The sequence below is a fragment of the Sminthopsis crassicaudata genome, chromosome 6 (assembly GCF_048593235.1).
Source record: "Sminthopsis crassicaudata isolate SCR6 chromosome 6, ASM4859323v1, whole genome shotgun sequence".
NCBI lineage: Eukaryota > Metazoa > Chordata > Mammalia > Dasyuromorphia > Dasyuridae > Sminthopsis > Sminthopsis crassicaudata.
In genome coordinates this window covers 211561913-211575916 of record NC_133622.1, presented here as the reverse complement: position 1 = coordinate 211575916, position 14004 = coordinate 211561913, and the positions used below count along the sequence as shown (strand labels likewise).

The window sequence follows — 14004 nt, the reverse complement described above, 5'->3', positions numbered from 1 at the left end:
GATGGAAGTGGGAATAAAAATAATAATGGGGATGAATACATAGATATAAGGATGGATTGGGATGCACCTAGGTTGCTCAGTGGTAAGAGCATCATTTTGGAGTCATGAGGACTCATCTTCCTTAGTTCAAATCCAGTCTCTGACACTTACTAGCTGTGCAACTGGGCAAATCACTGAACTCTGTTTGCCTTAGTTTCCTCATAAGTAAAATGAGCTGGAGAAGGAAACAGCAAACCATTCCAGAATCTTTGCCAAAGAAAACCCCAAATGAAGTCATAGACAGACATATCTGAAATAACTAAATAACATAAGGAAATATATGGTGTAAGGAAACAAATAGGGGTGGGGATGGAGATTAGGTTAGAGATAGGGACAGGAATAGGAATGGGGATAAAGATGGTGAGGGGGATAAACACAGGAAGAGAGAATAGGATGGGAAGGGACATAAGGATGGGAATAGGGACTGTATTTTCAGTTGAGGAAACTCCTGCTACCAATGTAGATCAGTACCTTCTCTATAACTTACAGGCAAAGACAGTTGATTAGGGGCCCATGCTAACATAGAAGAATTTCCCAGAGTCATTCAGCCAGTATACAGAGGTGGGATTTGAATCCAGTTTAGTCTATCATAACCGTTATAGTCTTCTGCAAGATAGGTTATAAGTCATAGATAGCCACGATGACAAACAATATCACAAAAATTAAAAAATAATAACTTATAATCATGTCGTGCTTACTGTACCCCAGGCACTATCCCTGGGATCTCTGAAAATATCCTTGTATATCTTCCTGTATCCCCACATCTCTTTCTAGCCCATACTGTAAGGAAAGAAGTAAATATAGCAAACACTATGATGCTGCATGGAGCACATTAAAAAATAACACTGAAGTGAGAGAAGAAGCAAGTGTCTGACCTAGTATTCAAATCAACGTCTTCTTGACTCCAAGTCAAGTATTTTATCTATTAGGTTATTCTCTAATAATACCTGACTCATGTTGTGGAGAAGTAGTTTTTACATTGCTGAAACTTCTAAGTTCCTTTATAAATACAAACAAGTTTTCAATATCTACTATATGTAAAGCAGATGGTTGCTAGTTAATAGCATGACCTTATTTCAGCTTGGTATGGTCAATAGAAATTATCATCCCCAATAATAGTTAGGGAAACTGAGTTGGGGCATATTAAGTATTGTGCCCATGTTTGTAATAACTGACTAGTGTGATAATATAGTTAGTCTTGGTCTCCTGACTTTCAGCATAGCGATCATTCCATCCACTTATCAGAAGGAATTCTCTCTCCTCTGTTCTGTTCATTCTAAAAAACCATTAAATCCTCATTTTCCCAACCACCTTCCCTCCTTCTCGATGTCCTCCAAATCTTGACTCACCTCTGCAGACGCTACAGCACTGGTTCTCTGGAAGAATGTGATCTTCTGCTGAGCAGTTCAAAGGAGGACACGTTTCAGTCACTTTTACTAAAACTCCACCCTGGAAGCCAAAGACAATGAGGAGACAAAAAGTTTCAATATGATGAATCATTGTTGGCAAAAGCATGCACTTATTATTCATCCTGGATAAAAATGGATGATGAGGACCTGTAATAATTCTCCTCTGGTTTCACTCTATCCCATTTTCCTAAGCCAGCATCAATTCTGCTTTTAAATGAGTCTATATCCCAAACCAGTTTTTTTTTCCTCCTGATTCTGCATAGGGTGCTCAGTGATTTTTAGTCAGCCAATAACCAGATTTCATTTCACATTTATTAAGTGCCTACTATGTGCAAGGCAATTTGGTACTGTGGATAGAGAGCTAGCCTCAAGCTCGGAATTGTGTCCATCACATAGTGCATGCCTTAATAGAGCTTCATTCATTCATTTATTAATTCTAATAAGCTTTAAATATCTACTATATATAAGGCACAAGGGTTCTAGTTAATAGCATGAACTTGTTTCAGCCCTATGTGGTCAATAAAAATTATCATCATCAGTGATATTTAATCAGTCAGTAACCTGATTCCATTCCACATTTCGCTTAACAAACATTTAATACTGGCTATGTGATGCAGGGCACCTTATTTGTCAGTTTTAATTTCCATTTCTATAGAACAGGAAAGAAAAACAGCACTTATTTTATAGAATTGTTGTAGGATAAATTGAAATAATATAAGGAAAGTACTTTTCCAATCTTAAAAGTCCCATATGTTAAATTATTATTATTTTTGTTTAAATATTCAGTAAATATGAAGTACTATTTTTATGAGTTGTCTTGACATTTTATGGATACGAATGGAACATATAGATTGTCGATCAATCAGCTGTCACATTTATTAAGTGACCATCCTACACTTTTTTTTTTCAAGGTATACATCTAATAGTGTTCCTGCCCAATTCCTAATTTATAACGAGCTGTAAATTCTCATGCCTACTTCAAGCCTATCCATGCACATGAAACAAATGTAAATGCAAAGTCATATTTCAAAGTCAAATATGATTTACTCTTGGACTAAGCATTCTTTTGGATAATCCATGCTACTATTCCTTCTCTATCATGTATAATTCATAGAAGCTGTATAAACTTATTCTTGGGGGACAGGGCTTGGACCTGTGACTTCATTCATGGAAGGATCTCCCAGGAGAGAAAAACCCTTCTATCAGTCTAGGTCAGCACATTCTCTGAAATTTCAATATTTAAGAAACTGTTTGAGACAATGCGAAATTAAGGGACTTGTCAAAGGTCATACAATCAGTTTGTGTCAGAGACAGAACTTAAAGACAGGTTTTAGTAACTCTGAATTACCATTCCATGGCTGCTTTTTAAGCTAGAAGTATAATAAATCTGTATTATCAAAATACTCCAGCACCCCCCCAAAACATATTTAGTTAGAATCTAATAAGAAAAGGAAATAGGAGACAGTTAAATAGAAAAGCATTATTTTTAGAATGAGAACTAGATTAGAATAATTAGAATTATTTATTATAAATATTATAAATGATAAATTATTATAAATATATGTGATGGTGGGTGAACCACTTAGCCTCTCTGGACCTCAGTTCCCTCAACTGTAAAATCAATGGTTGAACAGTGATTACTCAGGTCCCTTCTAATTCTAAAACCTATGATCCTATGAGAAGAAAGAAAGTGAACATTTTGAAATAGATTACCTCAAGAGCCAAGAAAGACAAAAGAAAAATATATCTTGTTAGGGTTCAATTTGGTTACCTACATAATACTGAATGAGAAATAAAACTCAATTAAAACTCCAGGTAAGCAACCCATCATGCCATCATCCCAGTCAATCTGACCACCTTATTTGCATGTGCTTAAAACTACAGCAGCTACAAAAATCAGAGGGGGCTGGATCCAGTGGGGTAAAGTCAGAAGATAAAAATTTCACAGGTAAGGTCAAGGAAAGGCGAATGCTTGTCTGAATTGGTTGATTCACATGTTTCTCCTTGCTTCTTGCTAAGCTTTGACCTGAAGGGCAAAACATACAATTCTCCAGTAGATGTGAGACTTTTTACTAGTTTGCTGGGATGCATCATTTCTTTGCCAGGATGTACAGCTACCGAAAAAGAAAACAAAAAGTGCCAGACATGACAGATGTGTTTTGGCCATTCATTCTTACTTCAATCTCTCCATGCCCTAAAGTCTGCTGTGGTCAACCTTATCTGCTCCACTGAGGTCAAAAATAAACTTTTTATTACATTATTCAAACAGAAAACATATATCTACTCTTTCATTTAATGTTTCCTTCACTTGCAATCTCAGCTTAATAACATATATATATATATATATATATATATAGAGAGAGAGAGAGAGAGAGAGAGAGAATGAGAGACAGAGAGAGAGAATGAGAGAGAAAGAGAGAGAGAGAGAGAGAGAGAGAGAGAGAGAGAGAGAATTTATATAATAGGAACACCTTTCATTAAAGTAATGACAGCTCTTCCCTCTGACAAAAAACTATCACTAGTATCATGCTCATGACTGGAAAACTGAAATTCAAAGTGATTGACTTTTATTTACAGTTATATAGCTAGTTAGTATCAAATGTGAGTCTTACGTTCCTTTTTCTCCCTGAACCTAACATTCCCATCCTTAATGAGACTGTCTACTCAAAGTTGTAGGAATGCTTCCACAAGATTGTTCACAACAACTAACTACCACGTGTTATAATTGTTGTTTCTAAAGCATCCCTGGGATCACTGCAGTGACACACCATGACACAATGAGTAAATGCAACCAAATAGCTATTGAAGAAGCTAAGTCAGTGGTCTCTTTAAGGTATGCATTCCTACCTTTTTATTGCTTCATAGACCCCTTTGATAGTCTGGTAAAGGTTATATAATGGACCCCTACACAAAATTGTGTTTTAAAATACATAAGACAAAAAACATGGGATTACAACATAAACCAAATATATTAAATACAATTGTCTATCTTTCTTTCTTTAGATAGAAGTATCTCAATCTAGAAGGGAAACAGAAGTACATAGAAGTTAAGAAAGAGGAAAGTGAAATAATTAGAGAGAAAGAAAAAGAATAAAAAGAAAAATAGGAGGGAAGGAAGGGAGGAAGGGAAGTAAAAAGGAAGGAAGGAAGGGAGGGCAGGGAGGAAAGGAAACAGGTAAGGGAAGGAAGACAGAGGGAGATTAGGGAGGAAGGAAGGAAAGGAAGAAGGGAAAAAAGGAAGGGAAGGAAGGAGGGAGGGAAGAAAGAGATAGACAGTAATTTCAAGGACCTCAGATTAATAATCCATACTTTAATATCTCATGAAATGAAAGGTAATAATATTTTTTAAAAAATGAGCTAAGCATCCAGGCAGTTCTATTCCATTGTATACCTTCGTTGCTGAGTCACAGATTTAGGACTCTATCTCTTGCCTTTCCCACCCCAATGACTGCTTCTTTGGAAAGTGAATCTCTAGCTTTGTTTTGGCTCTCCTTCCTGGACGTACTTCTCTGATCTTCCTGGTATGTTGCCCTTTCTGTGCTATAGGCTTCCTGCCAAAGCATTCAATCTAAGCTTTACCTTCATATATTTAGTCGAGGGTCTTAAGATCATGCCCACATAACAATCAATTGCAAGGGAAAAAGAAGAAATGTTTAGCTTGGGGAAGATTTAAGGGAAATATGATGACTGAGTTAAAATATATGAAGAGCCTTTGGATGAAAGAGGAAATAGATTTGTTCTGTTTTTCCCCAAGAAGTTCCACCTGTGCTTAAGACCAACAGGTAGAAGTTGTAAAGAGGAAAGCTTAGGCTTTCTATAAGGAAATCTAAGATTAACAGGTCACAGTATCCCTAAGTAGAATGGGCTGTCTGGGGAGTGCTGGGGAATGAAGACCTTCCATCAGAGGTCTTCAAGAGAAAAGTGATAGAGGGTGTCTATCGATTAGTAATAGAAAGCTATGAGTTGAGTATGCTGTGGAAAGAATACGTATTGAGATATGGATATGATTAGATAAGTAGTTCTTACATCAAGTCTATTATCTTTTTAAAAATATTCTCATAACTATTTCAACACATTTGATTTCCTTTTAAAATTCTATGTATTTTGACTTATGCATTTCAAAGTATTATTCTGAGAAATGGTCCATAGTTTTGTCAGATGTCCAAAGGGATCCACGTTACAATTGAAGTTAAGAAATCCCTGGACTAAGTGTCTCTGATAAAGGCTTCATTTCTAAAATATATAAAGAACTCTGTTAAATTTATAAGAATTCAATAAATTCTCCAATTAATAAATAAAGTATATGAACAATTTTTAAATGAAGAAATTAAAGCTATCTATAGCCAGATGAAAAAATTCTCTAAATCATTACTGATTACAGAAATACAAATTAAAACAACTTTGACATACCACCTCACTCCTCTCAGAATGGCTAAGATGAAAGGAAAAGATAATGATAAATGTTGGAGGGACCTTGGGAAAATTGGAACACTAATGCATTACTGGTGGAATTATGAAATGATTCAGTCATTCTGGAGAGCAATTTGGAACTATGCTCAAAGGGCTATCAAACTGTGTGTACCGTTTGACCCAGCAGTATCCCAAGGAAATCGTAAAAGAAGGAAAATGATCCACATAATGCACAAAAAGTTTATAGCAGTTCTTTTTGTGGTGGCAAAGAATTAGAAAGTGAGTAGATGCCTCAGTTGAGGAATGGCTGAATAAGTTACAGTATATGAAAGTAATAGAATATTATTGTTCTAATAAAAGTTTATGAACAAGCTGATTTTAGAAAGATTTACACAAACTGATGCTGATCAAAAAAAAGCAGAATCAGAAATAACATTGTATGAAGTAACCGCAAGATTGTGTAATAATCAATTAAGAAAAACTTGATTCTTCTCAGCAATCCCAATAAACTTTGGAAGGAAAACACTATTTGCATCCAGAGAGAGAATTATAGAGACTGAATGTGAATCAACACATGCTCACTATGTTCACTTTTTTTCTCTTTTTCTTTTGTTTTTTTTTTTTCCCTCTCTCATGGTTTTTCCCTTTTGTTCTGATTTTTCTTTCCCAAAATGATTCATAAAGAAATATGCTTTAAAAAAATGAATGTACATATAGAAATCAGAAAAACCCCAGGGATACATGTTCTTTCAGTTTTTCAACTGAGATTTTGTCATTAGGTTCCCTTGGGGTTTATCTTGGTAATCAATATTTGCTTGTTCCAGTTGTTCAGTTGTGAGCTAGAGCTTCAAGATGTTCAAAGCAGTTTTGTATGGACTCACAATGATGTAAAGTTTCAAAGTCCTTCTTTATTCTATCTCACTTTATGTTGACAATATTTATATTAGATTGGTGCTAATATTTTAGCTACTTTTAGAGATGAGGAAAAGTAAGTTAATTGACTTACTTTCTCAAGGCCACGCAAGTGAATATCTGAGATACAATAATAGGAACAACTAAAATTTATTTAAGTACTCTGAAGTTTACAGAATGCTCTTTTTCTTTTTTCTATCCTACCCCATTCTGTCTCTCTCTTTCTCTGCATGTGTATATGTATATTTAGGATCACAGTTAAGTTCTTGAAGCAGTATTTGAATCCATGTTTTTTTGATACCAAGTCCAGTGCTCTAGGCACTACATCATGCTGCCTACCTTAGATTTGGTTACCTCTTTCAAGTAACCCCTTCAGTGATTAGGGATCCAAAAAAATAAGAGATGGTCTCCTGGGATGCATGGGAAATGCTTTTCTGGAAGGAATGAGTTACAGAGGTTACTTGCTTAGAGACCCAGGGGTTCTACTAAAATGCATGAAGTTTCTCTATGGTCCAAGGTCAAAAACTTATTCAAACTGGACCATCCCAGTTAAGTCAAGATGTCGAGAATTCAAATACATACCACAAATAACAAAGGATATTATTGTGGGTAGGGGTTATTTAAATATAAGCCATGTGTCCTACTAGTTTCTACATATCTAAAATAGCACCCCATCTATTCATAGGTGCAAAAACTGCACTTGAGAATATCATCTAGGTCCAAGGCATTTCCATCTTAAATTCAGCTAAGGGACTTTTTTACAAAACAACATGCAAAATCCAGAAGGTTATGGTTTTGTTGTTGTTTCTCAAAAGAAGCTTGATTTTGACTGGCTGTTGGTGAAATGAGCTTAGAAACTCTAATCAACCTTTAACACATTTAATGGATGAGATCATAATTAACAAATAATGTTTTAAATAGTGAAAATTGCATTTACGGGAATGTGCAAAGCCTGTGACAAGAATGAAATCAGTGCCATCTCACAAAGGGGAGTCAACTGAATTACAAACTTCATCACCCTTTTCACTTGTTTTTCAGAAACATTTCAAGCACAAAAGATGATGATTCACATGTTTTAAGCCTCTTGATTGTGATTTGTTTCCCATAACCTTCAGGTCTTTGTGTTGGTAGAAAAATTATCCCTACTTAAAGAGAAGACATATATGAAATAGATTAAATACAAACACTCTTAATTACACTATTTCAACCTTAATTTCTAACAACTTAATACAACTCAGATTTTTCATTCTCAAATTGCTTTACTTACAGAAATGTCAAAGGAGACCAATAATTGCTTAAAATTGAATATTACTATCTAACATGAATAATTTGTTTTCATTTTTTCAAACTGACTCAGATATCCTCCATGGAATTTTTTTAACAGAAATCTGTTTCTGCCTTAATTGGCTTTATTGTTCTTCTAAAACCTTCGAGGAATCATGAAAATAGAACTCATGGTTTTGGTTAATAGATTTGAGAATCTTTGGCTCCATTTACATTGAGCCATCTTTCTCCAATTTGGATTTATTCATTCAGCTCATATTCATTGCCTCCATTATAACCTTCTACCAAACTTGATAAAATATTCGGAAATGACATTATTCAATGAACAATCAACCAACCCTACAATACCATGGTACAGTTTGTCATTGATAGATCATCCCCAAATCTATAAAAATAGTATCACTATAAATCACCAAAATAATAGTATCAATTTCCTTCCATATAGAGAGAAGATATTCTGTGCAAATTTGCTTTAATCATCTCCTTAATTTCAGGCTTACCTATGGATTCTTTTCAAAATATTAAGGCAGCTTGCAAGACCTAAACTATTATTAATTATTCATTACAAGCCTAGCCAATCTTCTGCAAAATCATGAACCTGGCCTAGATAGAAACAAGAACATACTTCCTAGGCATCTACTTGCCATGATGTCTCAACTCAGGCAATTATCTCCTTCTTACCAGAGAAATGAACTCTGCCCATAGAAACACCCAGGGTTGGATAGACCAGCTTTGACATTATTTTTCCTGGATCCAGGCCTTCTCAGAATCTCATGATCACAGGAAGAACACTCCAACCTCTCAGTGTAGAAAGATTAAGACAATTACCTTGATCCTTTCCATGTCACTGAAATCTAAGATTCTACTCTCATCTCTCTCATCTGCTCTTTGAAGTAAGATTTGAAAAATATCTACCTGGGAATCGGGACAATCCATCTCTTCCTAATTTCTCATTCCCATTTTTGTCCACCTGTCCACTTTGTCTAGCAGCAACTTAGTTTCAAAACTAAGAAAATAATAAATTCCTTCTATAATTCGGACTCCATCCTACTGCAAATAACCATTCCCAAGTTTCTCAAGTTTAACCCTATTTTATGCTTAGAAGAAATGAAAGGAAGCTTAGAGGTTATGGAATCCAAAATCTCTTTTTACACATGGGAAAACTGAGGTCCAGAAGGATATCATGATTTCCCCAAGGTCCATAGATAATAACCAAGAAAGAGAAGATTGAAGCCCAGATTCTCCAACTCCAGAACCAGTATTCTTTCCAATTTACTATCTATTTCAGTGGCTTTACATTCTATTTGTTTATAGTTAGGTCAGAGTCCACAATTATATGCACTATGATGGCAAGAATCATGTCATAGTTGCTATATCTGTCCAAATCATTTTTGAAGTCCCATCCACATTTAATCTTTTATCCTATTAAAAAAAACCCTCTCCATACTTACTCCAATACTGTGGCGGTCTCATGATGCAAAGTTATATATATTTTTCCCCATATTCTTTAAAAATGCTGATACATAAGTGATGTGTATCCATCTAAGAAACTTAAAAGTTAAGATTCCAACTTACTCGACATTCTCGACAGCTCTTGGTTAAAATTCTATGGCCCTCAGCGAGAACTTTTCCACCATAGATACACTTTGCTGTAAGAAGAAAGACAAATTAGTCATGATTGCAAAGTCTTCTTAAAGGAAGATGGATTCTTTCACCCACTATTAAACACAGAAAGAGAATGGCAGTTTGGGAAAGTAGATCGTTATGACTCCTCTCATTATTAACATGACTTCTTGAAGATATATATACATATATATATATATATATATATATATATATATATATATATATATATATATATATATATATAATCTAAAGTTCTTTCAGTATTCTAAAAGACAACTACAGAAGAAATAAACATACCAGTATATAAATATGTATATGATAACCTGAGGTGGTGAAAGTGAGCCTAAGAAGAACAAAGAGCACATGAGCTAAACCATAAAGTATTTATAAAGATTAATTAGCCTATGTACCAAGGTAGACAATTCATATATTTATAATAGATTGGCCCTCATTTTTAAACCATCTTGCCTTCTCTCCTTAGGCTTACTCCCACTACCTCAGATTATTATATACATATTTATATACTGATATGTTATATTCACCCAGTAGAATATGAGTTCCTTGAAGTCATTTTCATTTTGGAGCTCCAGTGTCTAACACAGTACAACATGCATAATAGATGCTTAACAAATGTCAAGTGGATTGAAGTAGATTAAAACTAAAGCATCTAAATCAAAGTATATCTCTTGGAGCAGTTGCTGGTACAGTTGATAGCACACTGGACCTGAAGTAGGAAAACCTGAATTCAAATCTAGTCTCAAATACCTGCTAGCTGTGTCACTCTGGACAAGACACTGTTTAGCTCAGTTTCCTCATCTGTAAAATGGGACTAAAAATAGCACTTATTTTGCAGAGTTGCTGTGAGGATCAAATAAGATAACATTTTAAAAATGCTTAGTACAGGCAAGTACTTTCTTTCCCTTTCTCCTTTGGCCCTTCTGATACACTTTAAAAAGATGCAGCATATTGTATTTTGTTTTCTTTCTCATTTTTTCTGTTTTATTTGACTTTTCTTGTGCAGCAAGATAATTGTATAATATAAATGCCTATATTGGATTTAACATATATTTCTACCATGTTTAATATATATTGGATTACTTGCCATCTAAGGGAGGGAGTGGGAGAAAGGAAGGGAAAATTGTACACAAGGTTTTCCAAGGGTTAATGTTGAAAAATTCTCCATGCATATGTTTTGAAAATACAAAGCTTTAAGTAAGAAAAGAGATTGGCAATAGGAAATGTCTCTTGAAATACTCTCCTTCCCTAAAACCAATAATGGTATCCAATCCAATCTAATAAATAGTTTTAACTGCCAACAAATGCAGCATAGTAGAACAGGTGCTGAATTTCAAGCCAAAAGGCATAGGTTTGGTTCCTAGGTTATCTATAACCTATGTGACCTGTACTCTAGTTTCCATACCTAAGTAACCCAATGGTTATAATGCTGGACTCCCATGAAAGATCTGTGTTCCTTAGATAATTTACTAGCTGTATAACTATGGGTACTTCATTTATTCTGTCTCAGACTCAGTTTATTCATCTATAAAATGGAGATAATAGTGCCTTGTCCCTCACAGGATTACTATTATTAGGTTATCTAGTGCTATTTTTAACTTTTATTTATTTTATCATTCATTCTTTTTAAATGTGGAGTTCCAAATTCTCTTTCTCCATTTCACCCTTACCCTACCCAATGAAAGGCAAGTTCACAACTGCAGCTGGTACCAACTCATCCAGGTGACTCATCCTGCCTAAGCACATTGCTCTTAAATTTGCCACTGTTTACAAAGAATAGTATCTCCCTGTTCTCCATCATCACCTGCTGACTTGGATATGTAATGTCTCAAGACGTGTCTAGTTGATTTCCTCTCTTCCTCTTTGAAATTGATCACTTTGGGGACATATTTCAAATGATGATAATGACCCTCAAATTATATATTCACATGAGCATGGGGAGACACACTCAAATCCTACAAATTATTTTAGAACCAAAAGTCCCTTGACCAGAGCTATGTCATTCTTTATGTAATAGTGTTGTTTAAGGACATGTTTTATTTAAGGAACGCCAAGCTCTTTAAAACTGGAATTAATTGAGTTTATAAGTGTGGCAGCAAACAACAAAATGAACTTGAGTTATTTTTTTCAAGATCACCAATGTGCCTCTCATTTCTCAATCCTCTTTATTTTCTAAGATACAATACTGCTGCAAAACATTAGTCCTAACTATCCTAATTCTTGATTTCCCTCTAAAAATCTAAGTTTTTCTGTCTAACAAAATAATAGAAAAAACATATTAGTTGGATTTGAGGAGAATAAAAGTTCAAATTTAAATAGATCCTTGAAACCTTCAGCATTGTACGAATGATATTTGAATCAGAAAATGTTCTATCTCCATAAAGTATAGATCAAAGTCATTGGGGTCGAGTTACAATTGGCTTGCTTTTGAAACAACCTAAAAGAGAAATTTTTAAACCTGAAGACTTGGCCCTGATATTTGGATCTAGAGTGATGCTAATGTTTGTTTCAAGGAAATAGTGAGACAAAATGAACACCAAAATGCTATTTTGTGCATAAAAAGTTCTCTGCAATTTAGATTTGCCTCAACTATTCTTCAGTGCTCAGTCTTGAAATGTCAGAATCCCATCTTGTATACTACTTGAAAAAAGAAATAATAAATGGGAAGGGATTAACATTCCATTCCCCCAAGTCTTTGTACTTGACCCCATTTTTTTTGGTCTTTCTATACTTTTTCCCATAGCAATTTTAACTTCTTTCCCAAACCCTTTTTTTATGAGGTAACTAACAAATTGCAGATTTGTTGCCAAGAAAATACTTTGTAAATCTTAAAGTGATTATATAAATACACTATTATCTGGGGAAGAAAGCTCTGGGAAGAAGAGGGCAGACATCAAGCCACTACCACCTTCTGCCATAAACTCAAGAGCCAAAGAAAGAGTCCTTCTTTCCTAGAACACTGGCTCTTCTTCTAATCCATGCATGTAGCCCACGCAGCAGGCCACCTGGCAACTGCCTGCATAGCCACCGAACTCTCAGCAAAGAAAGTTTTCACAACCAAAGTCTTTGAAGCTGTCAAATGACTCAGGAGCAGAGACTGACATGGATTTATTAAAGTAAATGCCACTAAAGAAGATGTATTAGCACTTACTTTGCCACTGTGCCTCCAAGACCATGGTCTGTCAATCTGGAAGGAGGCTGAAATGTCCTAAATGCTTTATCTTTCAGATCTTATCTCTTCTTCTAATAGGATAGAGGGCAAGCTCTTTAAAGGAACAGAACCTTTTTCGATTTGTCTTCCCGGCACTTAGCATAGTGCCTTTAAAATAATAAATGCTTTTTCATTCATTCATTCATTCCTATAAAGGCAAATCAGGCGCCAGTCCAATCTCCAGCATTAATTGTACTTACGAGTCACAGTCTCTTACTTTCAAATGCTTACATTGGTTCTACACTTGAATGTCCTGCTAGCACCTTGAACTGAACATTCTAAAACGGAACTAAACAAGAGTCCTCAGGGAGACACAATAACTGCCTTCAAGTATTTGAAAAGCTGTCACATGGAAGAAGGATTAGGTTTCAGTCTGTTGCTAGAAGGCAAAATCACTGACAATGGGTAAAATTGCAAAGAGGTAAACTTGATGTAAAATTGTTTTCTTAATAGATCTGTCGTCCAAAAGTAGCATGGCTGTCTGGATAGGTGGTGAGTCTTTTCTCAGTGGAAGTCTTCAAGAAGAATCTGCATGACTGCTTGCTGATTATAACTATAATTTTGAGAGCTGTAGTGTTGATAAAGAATTAGTCCCAGAACTAAGAAACCTGGGTTCAAGGCCTGTCTATGACATATACTGGCTTTGAGAGAATGACATGGTTAGCTCTATACTTTATGGAGAACAATTTGACAGCTAAGCAGAGGATGCCCTGGAGTGGAGGAAAACCTGAGACAGACAGATCCACCCACAGGCTATTGCAAGAGCCCCGATGAGAGTGATCTGTATCCAGGGAGTGGCAATATTATAGGAGAGAAGGGGTATATATAAAGGCATTATGAAAATAAAATCTATTGCCTATATTTCCAGCATGAAAATAATAATAATCACTTGGTATTTTACACAAACATCATCTCAATTGATCTTCACAGCAATGCTATGAGGTATGATATTCCAGGTACAATTGTTGCCATTTTATGAGTAAGGAAACTGAGGCTCTAACACATTAAATGACTTAACTGTGGTCACTTACCTGATAACTATCAGATTTGGGATTTGAACTCGTCTTTCCTGATTGCAGATATAATGCTCTTTCTACT

General features: G+C 35.2%; 1 protein-coding gene across 3 annotated transcripts in view; it reads right to left on the bottom strand.

Annotated features, from left to right (window-relative positions):
- The window catches only part of NELL1 (neural EGFL like 1), an 855798-nt gene that overhangs the window by 658664 nt on the left and 183130 nt on the right, over nt 1-14004 (bottom strand). For all 3 annotated transcript variants that reach the window (XM_074274304.1, XM_074274305.1, XM_074274303.1), the window contains exons 10-11: nt 9630-9703; nt 1389-1488 (exon numbers count right to left, since the gene is read on the bottom strand). In XM_074274304.1, coding sequence (XP_074130405.1) covers nt 1389-1488; nt 9630-9703 — 174 coding nt within the window. The remainder of the gene's footprint in view (nt 1-1388; nt 1489-9629; nt 9704-14004) is intronic.